General features: G+C 41.8%; 1 protein-coding gene across 5 annotated transcripts in view; it reads right to left on the reverse strand.

The window, feature by feature from the left end:
* MYO5B (myosin VB) overlaps positions 1-27905 on the reverse strand; it is a 348390-nt gene that overhangs the window by 173388 nt on the left and 147097 nt on the right. For 3 of the 5 annotated variants that reach the window (XM_070630194.1, XM_070630195.1, XM_008514690.2), the window contains exons 3-4: positions 22875-23046; positions 19138-19282 (exon numbers count right to left, since the gene is read on the reverse strand). In XM_070630194.1, the coding sequence (XP_070486295.1) occupies positions 19138-19282; positions 22875-23046 (317 nt within the window). Of the gene's footprint in view, positions 1-4229; positions 4251-11904; positions 12197-19137; positions 19283-22874; positions 23047-27905 lie in introns of those variants that run through there. The other 2 variants (XM_008514691.2, XM_070630196.1) reach the window with 2 other exon arrangements.

The raw sequence follows: 27905 nt of genomic DNA on the forward strand, positions 1-27905 counted from the left end.
TAATGTTTCCAAGTTTTAAGTATGTTGTAGCATGTTTCAATACTTCATTCCTTTTTATGGCTGAACAATATAATATTCCATTGTATGGATATACCACCGTTGTTTATCCATTTTTCAGTTGATGGACATTTAGGTTGTTGCCACTTTTTGGCCATTATGAGTAAATATAAATATTCGTGTACAAGGTTTTTTGTGGACATGTTTTAATTTTTCTTGGATTATAATAGTAACTTGGTGAGTTTTCTTGAAGGATAGGCACTGAAAATCCCTTTTACTTTGAGCCTATCAAAATCTACAAGTTATGTCAAAAGATGAGACACAGCAAACTATTCAAGAACAATTCCAGTCCCTTTATTCCCCAATAAGTTATGTTTGGTGATTTTTTAAGCAGCCAAGATGGAACAGAAATCCCTTAATTCTGTGGTGTTTTATCTGACAAATGGAAGAGTTCTTTCCCTTCAAATGTTTATCAAATAAAACACTAAAAAAGAAACAAACTGTGATACCCTTTGCCAGTAGCCTGATTTGACTTCCCTGACTCCTAGAAATGCCAGTTAACATTAAATTTTAGTTAATTCCCTATAGAAATTTTGGAAAATTCAAGCATCCCTTAAAAGATAATCTGATTTGGGGATTTCAATGATTATTTAGGCAGTTCTTTTGTTTCTGTTTCTTGCATCTGACTTCAAATATGAGGGCCAAATGGGCCACTTTAAGATGGGGTTTTTTTCCTCAGTCACTCATATCCTTTTGCTTAATGGCACACATACCCTTTTATATCTACCCAAAAACCTGCACACAAATGTTTATGACAGCTTTATTCATAATTGACAGAACTTGAAGCAACCAAGATTTCCTTCAGTAGGTGAATGGAAAAATAAACTGTGGTACCTCCAGACAATGGATTATTATTCAGTGCTAAAAAGAAATGAGCTATCAAGCTATGAAAAGCCATAGAGCAACCTTAAATGCATATTACTAAGTAAAAGAAGCTAATCTGAAAAGGCTACACACTATGTGATTCCAATTATATGACATTCTGGAAAAGGTAAAACTATGGAGACAATAAAAAAATCAGTAGTTGACAGGGGTTGTGGGGGATAAATAGGTGGAGCACAGAGGACTTTGAGGGCAGTGAAAATACTCTGTATGATACCGTAATGATGGATACATGTCATTATACATTTGTCCAAAACCACAGAATGTACAAGACCAAGAGTGAAACCTAAGGTAACTATGGACTTTAGGTGGTTATGACGTGTCAATGTAGGTTCATTAGTTATAACAAATGGACCACTCTGGTGGGGTATGTGGATAATGAGGGAGGCGCTATGCATGTGTGGGGGCAGAGGATCTATGGAAATTCTCTGTACCTTCCATTCAATCTGGTTGTGAACCTAAAATTGTTCTAAAACAAGTCTTAATAATAAAAGACATGTTAAGACCTTAATTTCTTAGATTTTTTCCTTCCTTGTATACTATAGAACCCATAGTAGAAATGTCTAAAGGACCATTTAAAATCTTTAAAATATAAATGTGAAGATACTATTTAAATTGGATTTATATAGTCAATCACGGAATGCTTTACAAAAATGGTAATATTAGCTAACATGTAGCACCTTCTATGTGTCAGGCATTTTCCATGTGTCCAACAATTGATCCTCAGAATACTCCTAGGAATAGGACCCTTTCTTATTACTTCCACATTACTGATGAGGAAACTGAGACACACAAAGCTTATATGACCTGCCTAAGGTCACCCCACTAGTGAGCAGCAGCATGAGACAGACTCTGGCAGCTCCAGCATCCACACTCTTAATCATCCCACCAGACGGCTGCTTCCGAGATGAGGGAGCTGTTGCTGTGCCACGGCATCACAGCACAATTGTTTTCGCATGTAAACATTTCAACTAGCACTCTCAGGCTAATAAATGGTGGCTTTAGTAAGCAATTTTAAAGAATCACAAGGAAAGAGGGAGGGAGGGAGAGAAGTAGACAGACAGATATCCCAGACTAACCAAAGTAGTAGCAGCACAATTTTCTCCGACTAGCTCAGGTGAAGATCTATCCCCCAGCTTGCACTATTGTACTTTTCTTGTCTAGAAGCATAATGTGAAACCCTGTTTCATCCCACACAGACAAAATAGACCCCCTATAAAACCTGACTGACATTTGAAAAAGGAAAGTTCATAAACGTTCTTTTAAAATATACTATTATCAAGTAGTTAGTGGAGGAACTCTAACCTATTACACAAACTTATAGAAGTCACAGTTCTTACTATTTTAACTTTTAAAAGAAGAGGTAAGGGTGGTTATTAAACGACAAATGAGAGGGCACCAGCTGCTCAGGGCTCGAGTCCACCTCTGTTGCCTTCCTGCTTTCTTTCCAGATCGTTAGAGGACCCAACCACACCTGCCCTCCTCATGCTGGACTCTCTACGTTGTTCTGGAAAACACTATCCTCTGTCCTGGATTTATCCCTCTCTTCACAACTCACTTGTTTCTGTGGTCTCATCTCTTAAAGGCCAGAAGTCAACGAGCCATTTCTTTGAAAATCTGTCTCAACAACTATTTCACATAATGGCTCAATCTGATGCCCATCTTGGCCAAGGCATGAGGAGGTCTGGGCCTGAGGCCTTCCTCAGTTCATATCAAGACACAGGCACTGAGCAGAACTGGGGGTCTGATCACACCCAGGGAGCTGGCCTTTCCACAGAAGGTTAGAAGGAGCACTGGACTGGGAGTCTGGTACCCTGGGAGCCTCAGCACAAATCCAATGCACAGCCTACCAAGCCCCCTCTCCTCCTTGGCGCTCAACTTCACATTTTCTGTAAAATAAATGAGTTGGAGCAAAAAATATATCTAAGAATCTCTGCAGCTGTCAAGGTCTGACTCTATCCCACTTTCTCTTGCGTGGTCTCTCCATCCCACCTGTGACAAGAACAAGGGAACCTGAGTGAGAGAGTCTGTGGCCACTGACCAGGGCAGAGGGGACAGGTCCACAAGGGTATCACACTGATTGACTGTCTTCAACACCACACTACAGCTGTCCAAGCTTGCTTGCCACAGCCTCCTTAGAAAAACACTGCAGCTCCCCCCACCCCCAGGCACCTGTCCTGAGAGACACAGTCATTGCATCCGGCCACCCACCTGGCTTTGCAGTGACTGCATGTTAGCTCACAGCACACTTTGCAGGTTCAGGTTCAGACTCTCTTTCCCCCAAACACATGTGACCTATTCCTATCCCAAGGATTTGCCAGGGGACATCGACAATGAGACATTATAAAACCCACGCATTTTTCATCCAACATGGCAGCTTCTATCATGTGCCAAGAACACAGGGATCTTAACAATGGAAGGACAAGGCCCGGAACAGTTCCTCAACTTCCTGCCACCACATCTACCAATCTTCCCGCATCAGCAGCACCTGGCTTTTCTCCCCGCTTCTCTAATAACAAGAGAACTCTGCCTTCTTAGAGAGGTAAATTTCATCATCTGAGCTCTGGACCCCACCCCCACATCGGGCACTCCACTCTGTCAGTTATCCTCTGTCTCCATCCTCTGTGGCTTCAACCTTTCCCTCCCAACTAGCTCCTTTCCATCAGCATTTTCACATTCTGAAATCATTTACCTTAAAGCAAACACACACTCCCTCTTCTCCAGCAGCATGGAGGATGGACTCGGGAGTTAGAAGAAACACAGGCAAGACGGAGCCCTATTCAGTGGCTGCAGGAGTGACCCAAATGGGGTATGAGGCTCTGAACTCAAGCAGTGGTGGTAGAAATCAGAGGCAATAGACCCAAGTCGCATTTTAAAGGTGTGACATATGACATTTTCCCTCTCAGATAGTATGCATATTTTAATAGTTTTTGACTCATAGCTGAGAAGACAGGTAACACTTCAAATAAAGTGATAGGCCAGAGAGATGGATATTTTTAGGCAAGAGAATCTTTGGACAGCCATCTAATTAATATTACATAGTTACTTGTCTAATCTGAAAATTTAAAGGGCTACTGTGATCTCCAGGGCAGAAACTTTCATACCCAGGACATTCCTGTATCACATTTTATGCTCACCCAGAGTCATCCACATATGCACAGATGCAGCACATCAAGTGTGCAGAGAGATGCTAAGAACAGGGAAAAGCAAAGAATGTGTCTGTCTGAAATCCACTGCTGGCTCTGTACTCAAAGTACATGTATGGGAATCTACCAAGGATGAATTATCACCTGTACTATGATCATCCATTGCGGAGCAATCCAGGTGTCCAAAAGGGCGGCTCTCACACTTCCCAGGAGACACTGTCATGCAGCAGCCATGAAAACTTCCCATCAGATGGAGCAAGTTAATTGGCACAAGCCCGGCATCCCTGTGGGAGTTTGGCTAGAAACCCAGGTTCTCCAGATTCAGGCCAGACAGAGACACAGGAGGAGGAGAACAAAACAATGACAACCCTGGAGTAGTGGCCTGAGAATGGGTTGAAACACCAGTTGTGCCACTCATGAGCTTGGTGACTTTGGCCAACCCTCTCAAGGCCTCAGTTCTCAACAGGGGATACAATAAAGCCTGCCCTTCCACCCTCCTTGAGTTTCGGTGAGGAGTCGTGAGGTAAGGGAGAGATAAAGGGCCTGAAAACTAAAGGGCAGCATAAATGTGAGAGTTACAAAAAATGTTAAAGATCATTTGGCACTGGGGTGGAGCAATGGAAGGCAATTCTCAGATGCACAGGACTGCACAGCACATTGCAGGTTGCTCCACATTCCCAACCACCACCCAATGGATGCAGTAATCTAATCAATACATTACTACCCCAATTTCCCCACCTCATTTGTGTTAAACAAAAATCTTACACACATTTCCAGTTTCCCCAGAGGAGGAGGCATCACCCCCAGCTAAGATTCACTCACCAGCCCAGATTTCTTAGTTACAGGTTCCTCTTCCTTTGCCAGATCTTTAAATGCTATTGTTCCTTGGGGTTAGATCTGGGAAGTTTCCTCTTCCCCAGCAATCTCTCCCTGAATGACATCATCCATTCCAAAGGCTTTAAGTACCATCTATAGGCCAAGACCTCTCTCAACTTCATCATGTATTAAACTACCAGACAAGCTCTATGTGGATGTTGGGGGTGGGGGGATGGGGGTAGAGGTGGGAGGATCTCGAATGAAACAGGTCCCAAACTCATTTTGAATCCCCCTTAGTTTTTCCTCCTCCTTTCCCCCATCTTCCTGGTTTCAGCAGACAGAACTTTCATCTACCCAGTTTCCCAAGCGAGAAGCACAGCAGTCATTTTTTCCAGGAAGTAGTGTACCAAAGTGCTCAAGGGCACACAATCTGGAGTTAGGGTTCATATCACCTCTGCCAACTGCCAGCTACAGGCCTTAGGCAAGATGTGTAACTTCTGTAATTCCATTGGCAACCTGTAAGACTGAGTTAGTGCTGCAATGACAATTAAGTAGCACTCATACATCACTTATGATGTTAGAGAACATTCCCGATTATTATCACGCATATCAACAAAAAAGGAAAATACTTTTGAAATACATTAATATACTTTTCTCTTACATTTCTTTAACATGGCATTCTCCTTCCTTAACTCAAGCCAGTAATGCCTCAGGATAATGAGGATTATTTTAACATGAAGGCAAAGAGAAATAAAAAGTGCCCAAGCTCATGCTTTGAGTACCAAAACAAGATTCTTGAGTTCCCAGAATGATAATTGTCTTGGAATCCTGCCTGCTGCTGTGGAGAAATGAATTTTTTTAAAGTTTGTTAAATTCTCATTCAGATATCAAGATCCAGGCCTGGGGGATGTGAACATCAGTTTCACTCTAAACCATGGACCTGAGGAATTCAGGATGTGAAGTGAGGGAAGTCCCACCTGTTGAGGGGAACCAGGAGAGGCTTCTTGGTGCAGGAAGTGGAAGCCCTGGGGGAAGGGATGCAATGGAACCAAAGGAAGCAAGCAGTGTCATTCCCAATTTGGGCCCTTTACTTCCCACCTCTTGGCTGAGGGGAATCCCCTGGACCAGTCTAAGGAAGAAGCCAAGCCTCAAAGGGAAGCCAAGTCCAGCTTTGGTATCCTTGGTTTGAGACTGACAGCACACCAGTACCGGTGGAAGAGGCAACTCATGACCCATAGGATGGGGCTGCAGGATGACAGGAAGTGGAATTTTCTTGTTTCTCTTCCAGACAACTTCTTTAAGAGTAAACAATCTAGTCTCTTCTTACAGATCCCCTAAGTGAGAAACTCTATGATGGCTTGTGAAAAAGTCATTTTGGCGATTTACTGCTGCTGACAGTGAAGACACTTTTGATTAATTCTAAGAACACTCCATCATCAGCCCAACTCAGTGAGAGGGGAAGCACTGGAGAACAGGAAAACCTGGGTGCTAAAATGGACACTGCCACTTAGCTCTGTGATCTGGACAGGGTCCATAACACACATCACAACGGTATTATATCAAACCAACGCAGTGGCGTGACTGCAGTTCAGAGGAGAGCATTGGAATATTTTGGTTGACTTGTTATCAACCATTACAGCAACAAACTATTAGCAAATTTTTATTAATGTAGCCTCCAAGTGTTTCTATCCCAGAGAAAAGAAGAGGGCTACAATCTTCTCCGGTCAGTCTAGATCTAGACTCTTGGCTCAACTACGAATGGCACATTTCACAGAATTTATCAAAAAATTGGGATATAGTCAGGGGAAGTCAATCAGAACAGTGAATTGTCACATGAGGAATGCTAGCTAGGCCCGGAAGAGTTTAGTTTGAAGAAGACAAGACTGAATGAGATTCCCTGGGCAGTCTGTTCTGGGGACTGCTCCAGAAAAGAGGAAGGCCCTAGGGTGGGAGAGACAGGAGACAGATATCTGTTCCCCTCTAAGAGTTTCAAACGGTGGAATGGCTGCCTCCTGAGGGTCTAGAAGTTTCCAGCCCAGACTAGGTACCACAAAACTGAAGATGCTGAAAAAGGAACCCCTATCCTGGAAGATTTTGAACTCAAAAGCCTTCCCACTCCAAGAAGGAAAATCTTAAGTCATTCTATGCATTTCATGAACACATATACTCTGCAACATAAAATATAAGGGGCTGTACAAATACAAAGAAGTAAAATGAACAGAACTGTAGAAATGACAACCTCATGCAGATGGGAAAAAAGATCTCTGCTTTGGATCACTGAGCTACAATTCATACACAACAGGTAATTATGAAGGATCAATGGGCGCAATGACAAATAGAAAATAACTCTAGGAGCCCAATGACCCAATAGGGAAGAATAAGCTAGAGTGAGCATAAATTGATCCCCAATACCCTATCTGAAGATTGGTACTACACATTTAAACTAAGTGCAGCTAGACTCTCAATAGTTCACATGTCTATATCAACATGTCCTCAATCTCTAAGCGGACACAAGGTTAGGGGTACATAAGGATGAATCAGAAGTGGCTGAGTGCTAGGATTTCCCGACTGCTCTTTCTCTCTCTCTGGTACTAGGTGAAAGGCATTTTCTAAAAAGAAATCCCATAATTCTAAGTACTCTTAGTTCTTGCTCTTCCAAAGAAGGTTAATTCCCTTTTTAACCAAAAAGGACATCTTTTTTTTAAAGCAGGCCATTGATCATGATGCATTCTGTTCTCCAGTTCTGGGAATACAGAGGACCAAATTAATTTCTGTCATCTTTTGGCTATAGGTGCCCCTCTTCTGTCTTCTAATATCATTGATCTATAACAGGGGCAGGAGCTAGGCAGGCTCACAAAGTATTTATTTTTAAGTCCATCCACTGTGGTTCTAAAGGACATAAACACAGGGCTTTCTCCTGGACGTGCTGCACCACCTGCAGGCTTTCTGCAACACTCCTCATGCACAGAAGAGTTCTCTCACCTCCCAAGACTCTGCTGTTGACAAAGACCAGGTGGAGTACTTGACTTACACAGGTGGTTTCAGCAAAGTTCTCAACGCTGACCCCACACAGATAGCATCTGGGAGTGTTCAATAAATATCAACACCTGAGCCCCAACTCATTAACTCAACCTCTGTGGGTGAGGCCTGGGCATGAGTGCTTTGAAACCATCCTGGTGATTCTCACGTGCAGCCACGGTTGACAGTCACTGCAGAAGAGGCTGGGCATCTACTACAATTCAAGGATCCTCTACCTTTTAATAGGCTTTCAAATTCTGTACTTTCCTTCCTTGATCAAAACCCACTCTTAGATCCTTAATTCATACTGAGATGTCAAAAGCAACCAACCAGAACTTAAAGATTGGAGACTATTAAATCTTGTAACACAGATTCTTTTTGTGAGCACCAGTTCTGAATCCCAGAAATCATAGATACTTATCTATTCCAGAAGTTCCCCAAACACTAGTCCAAAGGCTTACTCCTTCTTGAATCACTCGTAGAGCTTTAAAAAAATATAGATATTTTGGTTTCAGTAAGGGGTGGGGTGAGGGGGGGTCCCTAAGTGATTCTGACGTGGAGCCATTTATGGGAACCTCTGCTTACTCCATCTATGGGAAAGGCCAGACCTAGTCACATACTGGGATTCGAGTCTAACAATTTATTGCCATGATAAAGGACCTCCCCAAGGGTTTCTTTGCTTTTTTAAGCTAAATAACAAGACCATCATTGTACACCTATGTCGTAATGTAACTGAAGAGCTACTATAAAAAGCAGTGCTCTTTAACCCAGTCTAGAAAGAGCACACTGATACAGGGACAATGGTACGCACTCTTGATTACGTCTCCTATGATGGGGATGGGTTGCACTGAACCAGCCACCTTCTCTCACCCTTTTCCCATTTGTAGCGCAACCACAATACCCACAGCAGTGGCTGGGGGACAGTTTTTCCTCTATGGATCATGAACTGGTCCACAAAGACTATTTCCTCTGTGGCTTTAGACAATGCCCTGGACGCTAATCATCTGTTTTGAACATGCACCTCCATCAATAATGGCAACTGTGAGCATGCTCCCCTGAAATACATATTTATAAATTACTTTCTGTGCTACTATACTAATATACTGTGCACATTATAAAAGATACACAAATGGTACTTTAAATCTTAAAAAGATGCAAAAAAATAAAGTTCTAATATTTTCTTCCCACACTCCAGTGAATCATCTTCCCAAAACTGATACAGCTCCACAGTTTGAAAACCGCTGCTCTAACCAGCTGATTCACCACCGCAGGCACCAGAAGTGACCAAGTCTTACTTCTGGCCACTTGTGAAAAGCTGCTTTCTGGCCCCCACAACATGCTCAGGTAGTGGTATCTGGCAGGCTGTCCTTCAAGCAACTGCCTAGGAAATAATCGAATAATCGTTCAGTTCCTGCAGCATCATGTAGTACTTTCTCTTTGCTTAAGCTTACAGACGGCATCACCAAAAGGGCAGGGTGTCCACATTCTATCACCATGCGAGGGGCTGCTCGGACAGTAACAGTGCAATTTCACTCTAAGTTCAACACTGAAAGTTGTTGGCTTCTGTATATGACAATAAATAGGTTTAAACATAATGCAATTGACGCTGTATTTCCTCTAGATAGATTGGCAACCACCTGTAAACTTCTATAATGCTAATTTCAAACACAAACCTATAAAAAAGTCCAAAAGAACATTGTTAACCACATGGAATTGCCATTCTTATACTCTTCTGTTGGCCCTGAAGGACTATGTGTTCTCTGAGGGCGACCCACAGAGGGAATCCCAACTCAGCTTTGAATTCTCTTTCCAGCACTTCTTTCTTTCAGACGCTACGAAACGATAATGATGGACATCACATATTATTTATCATCATTATTGTCACGACCACCATCACTATATCGAACACTTACTGAACACTTACTCTGTGCCAGAAATCACCTAAGCACTTTTCAGTTTATCAAATCGTTTAATTCTAAACAATCTTATGAACTACACACTATTTTATCCCCATTTTATAGATGCAGGCACTGGTGAAAAGTGAGGTTAACTTAGGTAACTTGCTATGGATCTTCCTTTCCTAATAAACTTAGGCCCATTAGACTAGGTTTACAGCTACTCTGTTTTCCAGGATATAAATGTAAAAATTTGCAGTTAAAAAAGAAAAAGAGTGGTTAACATGGCGTGAAAGGCATTACTACAATGTAAATAGAAATGCCATTTCATTCTGCTAGGCTTCACATTTCATTAGCTTTTTACACTGAAAATTATTTCAGACACCTTGAAAAACTAAGTCTTACTCAGATGTCATCACCACTATGAATTCCAAAAGAAATCCACGTGGGGTGCTAAGTTTGACTTTGACATCAGAACAAGGCTGTGGAACAAGAACAGTCTGTAGTAACCACAAGAGCTTGTGTCCACTGGGCAGTGCCCAGCGCGGGACTCTGTGCTTAGGCTCAAGTGTGTGAGGCACCATTTATTCCTTACAATAACCTGAGAAGGGAAGGACACACACACATTCTCTTGTTTCGGTTGAGGAAATGGAAGTGTCTTAAGTGAAAGAACTTGACCAGAGCAAAATACGATGGGAAGGAAGCAGTGAGGCTGGAGTGTTAACTGCGGTGTGTGCTAGCCCAGCTCCTTGAACATAAACAGTGAAAAAAATCCTGCCTGACCAACCCAGTGTGCACAGGTTTTAACAAGATTTAAAAATACAGGTAAGTACTTGACTAAATTTTTAGTTCTATTAAATTATTAGTACCTAGAGAAAGAACCGTTCCCCGCATGTTATAGGAATGCAACCATATTAACACTTCTTAATCAGTGCATGAGAAGAGAGAAAACCGATCTGTTAAATTTGCACACGCATCAAACCAGGGAGACCTAATAGGTCAGATGCAAAAATCAGGATTCAAAAAGACACACTCGCTAGAATAATGGGACACAGGCACAAAAGGTGAAATTTAATATGGATGACTGTAGAATCCTGCTCAGCACGTGAAAAATCAATTGAGCAGTGCAGAATGAGGGCAACATATCTTAAAAGGAGTTTGAATTTATAGTGACAGAAAGTAGATCAGTGGTTACCTGGGGGCAGAGGGGTGGATTTCAAAGGAACAGAAGAAAATTTGGGAGAGTTAAAGAAATGCTCATTATCTGGATTGTGGTGGTTTCACGGGTGTGTACACATGTCAGGATGTGTCAAACTGTATCTCCAATTTAAGGTGCGTAACTGCACTTTAAATATGCGCAGTTTATTGCCAGTCAATTAAATCTCATTAAAGTGGTAATAAAATAATGTTTGTGCATATGTAGGCAGGGGGTGGATAGAATTTAGCAGCTTGCAAACTTATTAAAGTCAACAATATGTAATGTCTGCCAAAAGTCATTGCAGTTACAGGCTCCTCTAACAGAAGTTTTGTATAAGCAGTAACTCTTCCCCTCATCTGGCAGACCACATCCAGTGACCACCAACACAAAGACCAGATGGTGTCCACAGGTTACCACAATGGGAGAGGGTCTGAAAACCATGCTCAGAATGGCTGTAGGAGCCAGGATGTTGGGTCCAGCAGGGCTGCCATGTGTGAGGAAACACTCACTGTCCTGTACCACTGCACGGGACAGAGCTCAGACCCACGGGTGAAAGCAAACAGAAGCATCTTCATGAAGCATGTTAGATACACTGCAGATAAGCAACTATTAATAACATTCATGACCTCTGCAGGGTCCTCAAAGTTAGACAATGGGAATGGTCCAGTCCTATACTTTTCTAAATTCACAAGTTTAAAAGGAGACAACAGCATCCACTTACTATCAATTTCTTTTAACACAGGGACATCATTAGCCACATTCACTGCACACTTAACTTTCCCCTACACTCAGAAATTCAAGTGATAAAACTAGAATTTTAAACATGATAGGTAGAAATATAAAGAATGATAGCACATAAAAGATTATAAAGGATCAAAACGATGCTACAGACCTCACTGCTGCGGCGTCCCTTGGGGAGGGAGGTGGTGTGCACAGGCGTGGCTGGGCAGGAGGGGCTGGAAGAGGAGACAGAGGAGAGCAGAAAGAAGAGGTACCGGTGAACAGCCCAGTGAAGAGAGCATCCCAGGGAGACTCTGAACAGAGGGGAACTACTCAGGGCATGTTCTAGAAATAAGAGATAATGCCTGAGAAAAAATTAAAAGCCTTTCCTGTGTTCTTGAGCATCTCCTATACTTGTCCTAAAGCAACGTGGTCCTGACCAGTCTCAACTTGAAATCATGAGTGGGAAGGAAAACAAAACTTCATCCAAAAAGTCAGGGTTGAATGAAGTCATGGTTTCAGATTTCACTGTAAAAATTCAGCAAGTCATTGCTCCCTAATTACTGACCTCCTCAGTGATTCCATCATTTGTTATATTAAGCAACAGTCAATGAAGCTGTCTGTCAGCTTTAACATCCGCACACCAGATTTTTACAGTGCTCAATGGCGTCCAAGCTTCCTCATGACTTCTCACTAAGTCCAAGTCTCTCTGAGACTGGGCCAATGTTCTCCTTAAAGAGTGAGGACACTGAGAACCACAGGGGCAAAGCTTTGTCCACAACACACAGTAGGTGAGGGAGACAACATTACCAGGGACTGAAGCCTGGACACTCCTGCACAGCAAACAACTTACAGAGAAACAAAACCTGGCTCTGCTCTCAGCAGTAACATGAAGTTCTTTCACTGAAAACATCAGGTCTAATCACCGAGTACTTCACGTCCCAAACTTGCCCCAAACTGTACAACAACGCAGAATAATAAATCACCTTACTTCAAAAAGGAAGGAAGAAACTGACATCATCCTAGTTAAAACTTAATCTCAAAGCAAAGTATGGATTTGGTTCACTTATGTATAATTCCTTTTAAAAATTGTTTTCCCAAAGATCCAAATTCCAGAGTCTACAGCTGAAGAGATCCTGAAAAGTCCTCAGTCCAGTCTTGTATATCCTGGAGTATTTCAGCGCAAAGACTGGCAAGATAAAGGTGTCAATTCTATTTTTTATTTTTGACCTCAAAAATGGAAAATGCAGAGCTTCCTCATTTCCTCTCCCTTCCAACACATTTCTACAATCAGGAATTTTTCTCATTGCCCTGAGAAGAGCTAATGTGCTTGCTTTTGGTTGTCACTGGCCACAGAGGACAGTCTCTCACTTCCACTCATACCATCATCATTAAAATCTCTTCCTCCTGCTTAACAAAGTGAAGCAGTTCTAGGTTTTTTTTTTTTGGTGGGGGAGGGGGTGCCTTTCTCACTATGGACACTTACTTTCATACTGTTACCCTGAAAGGGCATCAAATTCTCTCCAAACCTTTCACGCTTGTGGGGCGCAAACCCAGCAAGCTATCCTCTCCCAAGACCCCAGCAGGGTTTATGAATTAGATTCCCACCCTCCAACCCAGTGAGCACAGTCACTCTCAAGGAGCTCCTCCCACATCTCCAGGAACACTCCCATGCATGAGGGCCTGTGTCCATCATCCACCACAGGTGTGCCTAGGTGCACTCCCTCCCCGGGCTCCCAGGTAATAGCAGTCCCATCTTTCACTACTAGTCACAGCTTAGCAACAGAGCAAGGACTGATGGAAAAGTGCGTGCTCAATTACCTTGGCTACCTGAGCAAATAACTTTGCTTTGCAGTGTCCCCACTCTTTCAGAAAACCACCACAAACAGCTTGAAGAGAGACCAGACCTGGCCAGCCCAATAAGATGGTCCACTCCCACCAGCAAAGCTAGAAAATGCACCAAAACGCTAGTCTCACTGTGGAATTTCAGACACTTTTGAACTATTAAGGGAAAAGGTCTATCCTTTTCCCCTTATGGTACCCTGAGAACTAGAGTCTGCTCTTTTCTGGGAAGACTGTCTGGGGCCAGTCAGTAGGTACCACTGAGGGAGGTAGACTGGCTTCGCCGCTAATGTAAGGCAAACAGATGGGGTCTGAATTTGAGCTTCACCTATGTACTATTTTCATGACCTTGGAGAATAGTTCTAAGTCCTCATGTCTCTATCCTTATCTGCATGGTGGGAATAACTAATCTCACTTCACAGTTGTGAGAAATAAACGCATTAATGTGTTGACTATTTCTACTATTCCTTGAACACCAATCATGTGCCCTCAGGTAAAGTGCTGGTGACACAAGAAATAGATCATCACATGGTGTGCAGGGTCTCACACACTGTATACAGGTCGTTTACAACAGACAAGATACTTCCACAAGAATCTAAGCTTCTCACAACAAGGTGTTCTCATCCTTGGAAATGGTATAGGAATATGGAGAATAAAAGATCATTATGAAATAGGGTCCATCAGAAAAATTTTTCTTTGAACATCCCTTGTATCATCTTATCTCCTTATCTAACAAGCTCTAAAATGTCTCTGTTGCTCTAGGCCAGCAATTCCCAAAGAGGGGTGTAAAGAACATTAGTCCCTTGAGATAATCATTGAAAACAGTTTTGTGTCTACACATGATTTGCAAACCCAGCATAATGCATCCCCATCTTGGAGACTCAGAATGCATGTCAACATAACTGCTAGGAGAAGCCCTGCCTTAAAGGAAGATGTTTCACATGATAAATCCAGGGTTTCCCGAACTCGTTTGACCATCTTCATAGCCTCTGTTAGTAGAACACAATTTTCTCCCCAAAATTCACCCTCTTCACAGGCCTCCACAGTCTGGCCCCACCCTAACTGCACAGTCTCCAACAGCCCTACAGACCACTCACCACATACGGTAAACTCTTCTGGGTACTGGTCCCTGACCATGCCTTTTGTTTACAATAGCTTTTTTGAGATATTTAATTCACAGAATACACAATTCACCCATTTAAGGTATACAATTCAATGGTTTTTAGTACATCTGCAGAGTTGTGCATCACAACAATCAGTTTTAGAACATTTTCATCATTCACCCCCCCCTTCCCCCAAAAAAACACCATACCCATTAACAATCACTAATCATTTCATCTCAAACCACGAGCCTTAGGTAACCACTAATCTACTTTCTCTCTCCATAGATTTCTCTATCCCGGACATTTCAAATAAATGGAATCATACAACATGTGGTCTTTTGTGTCTTGCTTCTTTCACTTAGCATTATGTTTTCAAGGTTCATCCATGTTGTAGTGTGTATCAGTACTTTGTTCCTTTTTATGGCCAAACGATATTCCACTGTATGGACATGGCACATTTTGTTTATCCATTCATCAGTTGGTGGATATTCAGGTTATTTTTACCTTTTGGCTATTGTGAATAATGCTAATATAAACATTTGTGTATAAGTTTTGGGTCAATATATGTTTTCATCTCTCCTGGGTATACATCTAAGAGTGGAATATATATGAGAGTGATCATGAGGTAACTATGTTTAACCTTTGGAACAACTGCCGGACTATTTTCCAGAGTGGCTGCACCATTTTACATTCCCACTAGTGGTGTATGAGGACGCTAATTTCTCCACATCCTTGTCAACATTTATTATGTGTTTTCAATTATAGACATCCTAGTGGGTATGAAGCAACCTTATTGTAGTTTTGTGACCATGCCTTTTGATGTTCCACTTCTGACATTATGATCACTCTATTCCACCCACCTAGATGCCTTCTTCTCACTCTATGTATCCAACCAATTCATCAAGATCCAGCTTAAATCCTGCAGTTTTCTTTGACCATTTGTGACAGCCTCATTTCCGAACCCAATTCAAATAACCCCACACATTGCTTCTAGTTATACTTCCTGAAGTTATAGACTTTTTGGCCTATTTAGTCTTCTCTCTTAATCAGACTGTGAGCTCCTTAAGAAGTGGGGAGAGGTCTTACATTTCTTAGGATTCATTCAGTAAGGAGCCTATCAAACAACTGATACTTCACAAATCTTTGCCCTATATGATTTAAAGTAGGAGCTGAGGCTGGAATTGAGGCAGATAAAAATAAGGGAGAGGGCATTCTGGATCTCGAACTGAGAGGGAGGGGCAGAAGGAAAGAAGCAAGCAGTGGAGGTCAGTCTCCCTTCTCACACAGCTACAGGTCCTTATGCAGAGGACAGAATTAATGAGTTTGATGTGTTATACTGCTTTAACCTTCTTTTTCTTCACTGTGAATCTCCATTTACTCTCAACAGGGCTAGGGACAGTGAACCAATCCTCTTCTCTTACTTTCCTCCTGCACAACAAGACTTTAAGAACTCTCAGGATGGAGATAAAGGTCTGGGTTTCTTCCTTCGAGCTTTGACAGAGTTCCCTCACCCACTGAAAGCATGAGGAATTGAAGAGTCCCCAGATGAACAACATTAAGAAAGAAAATCCAGTCCTCAGTGAATCAAGAGAAAGAATTGCTGAGTCCAAGACCCAATTGAGTCATAGCCTCCAAATACTGGAAGTCATTAACTTTAGTTTCTTACCCCTTTATTTTGCCCAGTTGTTAGACGCTCAGACTCAAAGCACACTGTCCCAGGCCATGGCTACTTGAATTACATAACAATTATTTCAACTGCTGATGAGTCAGGAAGAACACAACACATAGTCGGCAAGTATTGTCAGACAAATGTGTTCTAGCGCTCAAAGTTGACAGAGAAGGCCCATACTGGAAACACAGCAAAAATCTTCCCTGCATCTGACCAGCGGGTCTCCTCTTTCCCTGCACAACAAAGATTCTGCTGGGGTTTCTAATGCATCTCTCAGATCAATAACAGAAACCCTGAGCTGCTGACAACAGAACATTCAAAAATAGCGCTCTCCTGTGGCCACACGTGCTGGTCTTATATTTCTAATGCACGTTCATGAGCAAAAACTACACAAGAATTTCAGCAAAATTAATTGGCTACACCCTGAAGACTCAGTGGGTAAAGTGAGTATAAACCTTAAAATCTTAAAGAAAACTCTTAAGGAAGCAATTCCTGGTCCAACTTTAACATCCACACCCTTTAATCATCAAATGTGTTACCTAGGCAAGATGGTATTACCACCACCCTGGACGCCCTCTAATGAATGGGAATGAGGACTCAAACAAGTGAAATAATCCAAGTGTAGAAAAATCAAAAGCCCAGCTTCAGGCATGGAAGGGAAAAATGGAGGCATCTAGTCAAGAGGATCTATGGTGTGGATCAAGCTAGCTGGAGGACAGAAGATTCTCAAAGCTATAGAGGGGCCTCAAGAAGTCTTTGATAAAGAGCAGTAATTTCTGATACATCTAAGTGCAACTGGCTAAGAGAGGAGAATGAGATGTAAAACAATCAAATATCAATGATATCCAGAAAAAAACAAGCCTTAGAGACTTACTAGAACTTCGAGCCTGGCAGAAAGTCATCAGAACTAAGCCATGCTCAGTCTCTGTTTTAGAACCATAAAGAAACCATCCTCCAAAGGAGGGAAGGATAGTCATCTTCACATGAAGCAAATGAAAACTCAGCTTAAGTGATTCTCTCAAGGTGTGAAAGCCTGTCCAGACCTCAGATCTCCCTCCACTGTGCCACACACTTGACCTCCAACAGTAACACGTGAAGGGGCTGTGTGCTGTAACACACTAAAACTCATTCTTTTCTGCCCATGATCTGCCCTTGAACCATACTCAGGAGGTTGCATCAATAAGTTACCAAGCTAAGTGACTCCTTGTCAAGCCCTGAAGCCGATAAATATAGTAGGTGGTCTTTCTCAGGGCATTACAGGGGCCAAAGGTTGCAAACATTTTAGCTCTGCAGTCTCTTACCACATTTTGGAGAAAGAAAATGGTTATAGACTATTTATTAAATTGCTCAGTTCTTCAATCACTGCTTACTTTGAATATGGTCACTGTATATCTCTAAGGAAGCCAACTTTTTATGTACTGATCTCCATGTCCAGCAATAAAACATTACAAATCAGTAAGGAAGCCTACAAAACAGCCTTCCCTCATGGAAACTTTCATTGGGCTGAAAATATACTCCGAGACTCGCTGAAGCACAGACCACCTTAAATGGAATTCTCCTCTCACTAAAGTAGCCTAATCAGCCCCCTCCCCTAAAAAGACTTTCCTATGTTTGCAGCTAGCTCCATAAGACATTCTCTAGAGGTGGCAAGAAAGATTTTGCTAAAAGGATCCAGTATTTAACATTAACAGGAATATGCATTTCCACCAAAACTTTGGTAAAACTGTCTTTCCCCTGCATTATGCCTGAACAGCTCAAGGCCATTACTGTGATGATTAATTTTACGTGTACCTTGGCTAGACCACAGTATCCAGATATTTGGTCAAACACTAGTCAAGATATTGCTGGTGAAGTTATTTTTTAGATGAGATTAATGTTAAATTAGTCAACTTTAAGTAAAACAGATTGCCTTCCATAACGTGAGTGGGCCTCAACCAATCAGTTGAAGGCTCTATGAGGAAAAAAATTGATCTCCCCCAAAGAAGAGAGAATTAGGACAGCAGACTGCCTTCAGACTCCAAATGCAACATCAGCTCTTCTGTGGCTCTCCAGGCTGCCAGCCTACCCTGCAGATATGGACTCGCCAAGCCTCCACAACTGCATGAGCCAACTCCTTAAAAAAACCCACTTCCCCACCCTCCATACACACACACTCTTCCCCCATCCTATTGGTTCTCTTTCCCTGGAAAACACTAATACAGTCACCCAGCCCATTTTCTGATGAAACAGACCTGTACCTATCTTTCCGAGCTAGAAAAAGAACTAAAGTGAGATGATCTACTTAAGTGTCTAAACAGAACTCCAACTTCCAGGCTAAAAGTCCAAAACCACTATGTATGACTGCTAATCTGAAATTTCTATTTCTGCCCCAAATGCTGGGCCTCACAAGAAGCTGTCAAGGAATCCTGGTTCCTTCGAAAGGGAGCCTTCAGTGAGATCTCTAAAATGAATGCTGGTGCTATAAAACGGATTCATTACACCAGGAGGGGAGGAAAGAAAGCCAAAAGGAAGTCAAGGAGAGATGAAATGCTAGGCACTTACTTCATTGCTCGAAAGATGAATCAAGTCTAAGGAGCCACTGCTCTCTAGGCCCAGGTTCAGGTTCACAAGAACAAGACGACATGAGGAAATGTGCTAAGAAATAGAACCCGGGCTGGTTTTGTTTCCAAGACATTTCCTCAACCGAAAAATCACCACTCCACCACTGAGCAAAAGCAGCGAAGAAAGGCAGAAATTCCCCTTTCTGCTCCCTGGCTACCCAGGAGGACCTCTGGGCTGCGGTTACTCTTACCTGGCCATCTGCTTGTAGGCTTCCTCTGCCACAGCAAAGATGTGGGGGTCCATATCCCCCATGTTTTGGCCACTGTAGGCATAGATGACATCTTGTCCATAGATTGGCAACTGTTCGTAAGGATTAATGGCAACAAGCACGATACCTGCAAACAGACGATGCAGTCAGATTCTGATAGCACGATGGCCACCTGGCATCAGTTTTTAAAGGCCCCTGTTCATTTACATCAAAACTAAAGAATGAGAGAGTAACATGAGTCATAATGAATCACTCAACTAAATCAAGACGTACCTGTGTGTTTACCAGGCACTGTGCTAGGCTCCAGTGGAGGAAAAAAATGACAGGCCAGGCCTACAAATACCCCAGAGCATGGAATAAGCACATACACACACACACACTCAAAAACCGAATTCACAAAATAGGCACGTGCAAAGTGGTGCAGGATCAGAGAGAAAGGGATATGTAACTCTACCAATGGGTGTTAGAGGCTTAAAAACTTAAGTAAAATCTAGGAAAGGGGCAATTAATGTTTCATTGGTGTATGGGTTATCTTAACTAAAATACAAAGAAATTGGAGAGAAGAAATATGATTTACACATTTTAAGGTCAAATCTTGCTCAGCCAATTATTAACTGTGTGACTTTGGCAAATTACTTAACCTCTGAGTGCCTCAGTTTCCTGGACTGTAAAATGGGTATAATAACTGCCTTTACCTGTTTATCCTGAGGATAAAATGATTAACAGAGAGAGAGAACATTTAGACCAGCACCTTGCATAGTAAGCACTGAGCGTTAGCTATTTATTATTATCTCACATCACATTATATCATGAGTTATCCTTCATTTCATCATTTTTTTTTTCATCTTGTGTCCCCAAAAGGATACATCGCAAGGATGGACTCAACAAATAGATGTTGAATGAAGAGTCAGAAAATCCTCTAACCTTTCAGATCTTTTATGAGGGCAAGGTAAACTGATATTTGAAAATGTGAAAGGAGAACAAAATACAAATTCAATCTTCAAGACAAGGTAGAAATCCATACCTTTTTCTTTCACACAAGAGCACTTTCTGGATCTCAAGACAACCACTGATGGGGTAAAAAATATGTGAGCTTTTCTAGTTACTTGGGGAAGAGGAGGCAGGAATGGAAAGGGTCATCGCCAAGATGGGCAATCTCCTACATTGTGTTCCCTTCTGGTGTTTGAAAAGCGACGCAGTCAAGAGAATGAGAAGACAAACCACCGACTGGGAGAAACAGTTGCAAAAAACATACCTGATAAAGGACTGTTTTCCAAGATATACAAAGAACTCTTAAAACTCAACAATAAGGAAATGAACCAATGAAGACCTAAACAGACACCTCACCAAAGAAGACAGACAGATGGCAAATGAGCATCTGAAAAGATGCTCCACGTCATCTATCATTAGGGAAATGCAAATTAACACACCAATGAGATACCACTACACATCTAACAGAATGGCCGAAATCCAGAATACCAGCACCACCAAATGCTGGCAAGGATATGGAGCAATGGAAGCTCTCGTTCATGGCTAGTGGCAATGAAAAATGGTAAAGCCACTTCGGCAGTTTCTTACAAAACTAAACATACTCTTACCATATGACCCAGCATTCATACTCCTTGGTATTTACACAAAGTTGCCGAAAACATCCACACAAAAACCTACACATGGATGTTTATAGCAGCTTTATTCACAATTGCCAAAACTTAGAAGCAACTAAGATGTCCTTCAATAGGTGAACGGATAAATAAACTGATAAATTCAGACAATAGAATATTGGTGTTATAAAGAAATTATTTATCAAGATTTGAAAAGACATGGAGGAACCTTAAATGCACATCACTAAGTGGAATAAGCCAATCTGAAAGGGCTATATACTGTGATTCCAACCATATGACATTCTATAAAAGGCAAAATTATGGAAACAGTATGAAAGATCAGTGGTTGCCAGAGGTTAGCAGGGAGAGAGAGATGCATAAGCAGAGCACGGATGACTCTCAGGGCAGTGAAACTATTGTTATGATACCATAAGGGTGGATACATGTCATTAGACATTTGTGCAAACCCACAAAATGTATACCTCCAAGCATGAACCTTAATGTAAATGATGGACTTTCAGTGATAATGATGTGTCATTCTGGGCTCATCAATCATAACAAATGTACCATTCTTGAGCAGAATGTTGATAGTGGGGGAGGCTGCACATATGTTGGGGCAGGGAGTACATGGGACATCTCTGTACCCTCCACTCAATTTTGCTGTGAATCTAAAATTGCTTTAAAAAGCAAAGTCTATTTAAGAGGGAGAAAAATACCAAAGAGAGAGACAGATAGGAAAACTGAAATGCAATAAACTAAATTATTCCAAGTAAAGGGCGAAAGGAGGAAAAAGACTCCCACCAAGTCCTCTTCAGACAGAAGTCAGCCTGAAAAGACAACCTGGCCCGACCAATCGGGCCCAGAACTCTGACAAACTCCACTTAATAAAGCTAATGTCTTGCAACACTCTCTTAAAAATAGCCTCACATGTTCTACTGGTTATGAGAGAGTTGCATAAAACCCTAACATTCATGTAGCATTCAGTGCAAATTTTGATATCATACTCTGAGGTCACACATTTTCCTAAAACGTCTCAGCCCTCTCCAGAGCAGAAACGAGCGCTTCTTGATGACACAGAATTCTGTGCTCCATCAGTCACTCTGAACAGCTGAAGCTGAAGCTGAAGCCACGGTGCAATGGGATAAATACGTACCAACACCAGGACCTCTATTAGAAGGGATGCCTTTAAAAAGTGAAGCTGATGGTCATTCATCTCTTCCTCCTAAAGAGGGAGTTTTTTCTTCATCTTGTTGGAAAAATAAAAAACTTACTGAAGGCTTTGGTAATTGATAGTTTCTTTTAAATAAACAGGGTAAAGGAGCTTGTGGGAAACTAACTCTGAAGCACTGATGTCAACATGCTGTTCACAGCTCCTGGAATCCAGCAGGAAAGCTCACGCTAAATTAGCAGCCAAATGATCGACTGCAGACCAAAGGGAACATCATGTGAGAAGAATCCCAATCCCGAGGCCTCACTTGTGATCCCGGACAAGACCAGGGCTCGGGCGCACACCGGACAACCCCCACAAAGGAGCCCTCGCCCTGACTCCTCCCTCAACCAGATTCTAAAATGGTTTGCCCCTCAAACAGTGAATAGGGTTCTTGTTTTCACCATACCAGTTAATAATACTCTAAAAACAGAAACCAAAATTTGGAATCTGCTCATGAATTCGACAAATAATCATCACGCACCATGTTTGTACCGGGCAAGTGAGAGGGTCAGAGAGAACGGCAGCACCTTCCCAAGCAGAAAACAAAACCAAGCCAAGTAGACCTTGACAGGAGTGGTGCTAGGTGGTGAGAGCAGACACCAGAGCTAGGGCCCGGGATGTAGTTACTGCTCTCCCATCTACTCCAGGACTGTGCCTAAGCCAGTCAGGCTGCATGGTGTGGCCCACTTCCTCCCTGGTTGAGCTGTGATTAACACCCATCACCCAGAGATGTGGGGCAGCCTCAGTAAGTCAAAGTCATTGACTGCAAACCTTTCCAGGGTCTCAGATGAGAGGTACTTACAAATGAGAGTGAAAGTAGGATTCTTAACCGTTGGAGGTTAACCCATCAAGTCTGAACATTGTAAGCACTTTCAAACACATGTAGCCAATAGATGCCCCCCACTTACCACAGTAAGTGTAGATGTGGTTTGACTCCAGGAAACGGACCTTTAAATTATGCAAAACTGCGGGCTCATGTAGATAGCTAAGGGCAGTCAGGTCATTTTCTCCCACCAAGATATCCGGATTCCGCAAGAAGGGCAGCTGGTTGCCTTGGACATCAATGGGGTATTGCACAATCTAAAGAAATACAAGTAACAGACACAAAAAGGCAGAGTTAGGAGGCATTTAGCCTGTATTCAATGCCCTGTCTTGTTGGCTGGGATCGCTATCCTAACACAATCATAAGTGACAAAGATAAATAACACATTTTAAAGAAAGGCAAACTGAATACAATACCTGTGCTACGTAAGAGACCAGCCCAGGTGGAAAATCTGCTGATAACATAATCTCAGTATATCAGGGTGAAAGACTGAATGACCCGAGAAATTCAGGAAGCACAAACAGATTTAATAAAGTGTTCCACTGCTTCTCAATGAAAACAATACTTACTAGTCTTTAACTTCAGCAGCAATAGGGGTACCGTTCTTTCCCCCATCTAAGAAACCTTCCTTGGTTGACCCCATTCGATGCTGGTGTTTTTTTACTCTCCACCAACCAACACACTCACTTTTTATTTGGATGGTCTTGCAACTAATGAGCTACCCTCTATAAGTGCTCTCAAGTTGTACATGTATTTTTTCACAACCTAAATGCAAGCTACTCAAGGCAATAATTTTACTTTGACCTAAAGTCCAATAAGAGCTTGAGAGAGATATATATGTATGTGTACGTATATGTATGTGTGTATATATATGTATGTATACGTATGTGTGTGTATATATGTATGTGTATATATATATATATATATATAAAGACAGACATATTTATGTAATTAGGGGTATGATTATATATCATAAGGTCAAACCTCAAACACAAGGTGTTATCCTTACATGCTTAGCATAGCACTTGGACTATACAAGCACTCAAAAATGTTTATTGAGGGGCTGGCCTGGTGGTGCGGCAGTTAAGTTCACGCACTCCACTTCAGCGGCCCAGGGTTCGGCAGTTCAGATCCCGGGTGCAGACCTACGTACTGCTTGTCAATCCATGCTGTGGCAGGCATCCTACATATAAAGTAGAGGAAGATACGCACAGATGTTAGCTCAGGGCCAATCTTCCTCAGCAAAAAAGAGGAGGATTGGCTGCTGATCAATGTTAGCTCAGGACTAATCTTCCTCCAAAAAAAAGTTCATTGACAGGATACATTTATAACTGACTATATGTATATACACATATATACATATACATGTAATTTATAAAAAGATGGTAGTGGTGTTTTTTTTTTTTTAACATTTAAACAGGAGGAACTTGGCTGCTGCTTACCATGTTTTATCTGAGTGTTAAGTTTCTTATGGCGTTCTTAAGACTCATCTGAGAGCTTGTAAAAACACAGTTTCCCAAACACAATTTATATTTCAGGAGCTCTGGGGTGGAGCCCAGGAATCTGAATGTTTAAAACCATCCCCAAGTAGTTCTGATACAGGGGGCCTATGGATCATAGTTTAAGAATTATTAATCTATACGAGCATTTCAGGAAATTCTATGGACATAGCCTCAATTTTCCAGGATAACAGTCAATTTTTAAGAGAATGTAAATATCAGTGCCCTCTCCTGTCCCACTTTTAGAGGCTCTTGTACTACCATATCTTAAGGTATATTATTAAAGCCAGCAATTAAAGTACTATGGTAATAGCAGTAAATTAGGCAGATAAATGAAACGTAACAGCAGCTCCAGAAATAAATGCAAGCAAATATGGAAAACTTGTTCATGATAATGTTAAAATTACAAATAAATAGGTAAAAGGAATTTTTCAAATAACAGTGGTAGATATGCTAGCAACATTCATGAAAAGTGTTCTACTCTTATTCTCTTACACCAAAATAAATTTTAGATAGAACAAATGCGAGAATTGAAACCAGAAAGGAAAAACGAAACCATTAAGAAAATGTGGGCAAATATTTGTAAAAGTTTTGGAAGGAAGTACTTTTAAAGGATGATGCAAAAGCCAGAGCAATGTAGGAATGTGTTCATTAATTTGACTGTAATATAGAATTTTAAAACCATCATAACACACAGGATATGAAGAGTAAAATGGGAAAAGGAGACAGTGATTCTGCATTATATAACAGAATGAATCATCTTAATAGCCAAAGAATTAAGAAATCAAAAAGAAAACCAACGTCCCAATAGAAAATTGTGCACAGAAAATAAGCCACAAAATAAGAACTACAAATGAACATATGAAAAACTATTCAACTTGACCATTAACCAAAGAGATGCAAATAAAAGATTATTAGCATTAATATCATCCATCAGAAAAGCAAAGGTATAAAAACTGAGAAGACCCTAACTAGGAAGGGGTGTGGGCACACAGGTGCACCGCCTACAGGTTCAGATCGATTTCCCCTTTCTGGAGGGCAGCTGGCAACACCCAGTCAGAATTCTTCATGAACATACTCTTCCTTGGCCTCAGGAGATAATGTTAGAAATAAGCAAAGATATCAACTCACCGAAGCTAAAAATATGAAAGTAAAACATGACGTAGACCTGTATTTACGATCAGGCAGCTACCCACAGCATTCTGCTGCATGTAAGAAAAGGCATGTTACGGAACAAAATCTATAACAGGACTCCATTTATTTAAAACTGTATATTCAAGTCTGTCTGGAATAACAGCCCCACAAAATATCAACGGTTATCTGTTAGTCAGATTTTCTTCTTTGTATAGTTTCCGGTTGTTGGTTTTTCTTTTTTTATATCAATCAGGGCTCTTTTCTTTCTGTGGAAAGCTCTTTTTATATCAACTTTCTTCCACACAGGAGACCAGTAAACAACCGACTATCATGAAGAAGACGCAGACAAAATTTCCAAAAGGTGGGGAAACAAGGGGAAATGGAGTGTTGAGAGTTGATTTTAATCCACTAAATTCTACAGTTGATGGCCCCCTTCATCTCCAGAGGAGTTAGTGGTGTTAGCGGGACTCTAGCCAGATCTTCCTCCTGAGTCTTTCGGAAGCCTTCCCAAGGGAGAAGCCCTCCCCACCAGGAGCATCTCAGACGTGGATCTCCACCCAACCTCGGTAAGCAGCACGGCGCACAGCCAGTTGCGGAAACACAGAGCTCACCTAGCCAAGCCCTCATTTTTCAGATTAGCAAACTGGGACCTGAGCCCAGTGTCATTAAACCCTGAGGCAGAAATGCAGGCATTCCATCTATTTTCAAATGAATCTCCCCCTCAAAAGACTCTCCTCCAAGCAGGAGGAGGGAAACGCATATGCAATTTTGTGAAAACACGGTCCACAAATAAGCCAGTGGCAGTGGTTACAGTTAAATTGATAAAGAATAAAAATGCCCAGAGCAGCAGAAAAGAGGTAGGAGCTGCGAGCTCAGCATTCAAAGCTATAGATTTCCTAGTGTGTGTACACCCAGAGGGAACGAGGGAAGGCAAGACTTAAGAACAGATTTTCCTTCTTTAACAGGAATTTGATTCTAACACTGCTGCTAGTGTCGAACATTTACAGCAAACATGGCTTTATTTGAAATCTAAGTGTTTATGATGTGATCAGGGACCATGAACTTTCTGGCACAAAAGACTTCCCTACATAACAACTGGGCCTTTGGAGGTGAACAAGAGGCTGAAAGTTAACACCCGTCACAAAAGTAATGCTCAGTTATCCTCCTGGAATAGACCTCAGCTTCCCCTTGAGACCAGGAACAGATGAGGCTCTCCAATTGGTCCCGACCAAACATACGGGACTAGACAACACTTGAGACTATAGAGAGAGGGACAGGCAAAGGGATTGGTCTACACCTGCACACTCCAATAGGGTAGCACATGAGTCTATTCAAATTAAATTCATTAAAGTTAATGTAGGGGACTGGAATTGGCCATACCAAGATATGTCTCTTTGTTATGAGGATTATTTTGGGCCGGTTACTTTTAAAAACTGCAGACAGGAAAGAAACTCTGAAAAGTAGAATTTACTTACCCTTTGTTAAGAGACATTTACATTTGTAAAGGAAATCTCCACGTGTAAAGGCATCTCCCTCTGTGTACCAGGAAGAAGGGGGGTTTCTAGCTCTAGAAACTCTCATCAATGTGGAAGGCAGGGACTCAAGTCTGCATAATAACCTGACTCTCGTTTACTGTACTTGTGTGGTAATCTCCCATAACTGACTCCCCCCACTCCTAACATCTTCCTTTGTCTTTAGCTGAGGGTGGTATTTAAGATGAGAACTTCCGCCATTTTGGTGAGTTGCTCAGTTTGCCTGAGCCTCTCCCATGTATACATGGTATAAAGCTTTGTTTAATTTTCTACTGTTATTCTGTCTCATGTGAATTTGATTTGTTTTCCGGCCAGAAGGACCCAGAGCAGGTAGAGGAAATGTCTTCCTCCCCTACCTTAAGCACAATTAAAACTTCAGTTTCCCAGTCACACTAGCCACATTTTAAGGGCTCAAGAGCCACATGTGGCCAGTGACTGCCATACTGGACAATACAGATAGTGAACATTCCACTGTAGCACAGTGTTCTAGTGGAGAACATTGGTCTAGAATGCTCTAACTGCTCTGAGTCTATGATTTTGCTCAAAAAATATTAGCTGAATAGAATGTCTGATCTATTCATGAGCTCTCCTATACCTCAATTTGTGTCCATGTACATGGAACTACAGCAAGAGAATATACTAAAAACATCTTTGAATGACAACTCCCAGCACAAAGATTTGGAGCTGGTAACAAGCATATATGGTAGATAAAGAAAGCCAGCTTCTTTCTCCTCCTCATCTACCCACAGAACCAGAAGATCTAGAGAAAAAATAAGCTAGTAAAAATATGGTTACCAGCTGGCAAGGGGTTGGGGTTGACCCTGAGGAGCTACATGTCATACTCTGGTGGAAATGGCACCCAACTAGGAGTTAAACCCTGTATTCAAGTCCCGGCCATCAACTGAAGCAGTGGCTCTCAACTTTTCTTGTACTTGGAATCCCAAGGGGAGC

This window comes from Equus przewalskii, chromosome 7 (genome assembly GCF_037783145.1).
Source record: "Equus przewalskii isolate Varuska chromosome 7, EquPr2, whole genome shotgun sequence".
In the NCBI taxonomy this organism is placed as follows: domain Eukaryota; kingdom Metazoa; phylum Chordata; class Mammalia; order Perissodactyla; family Equidae; genus Equus; species Equus przewalskii.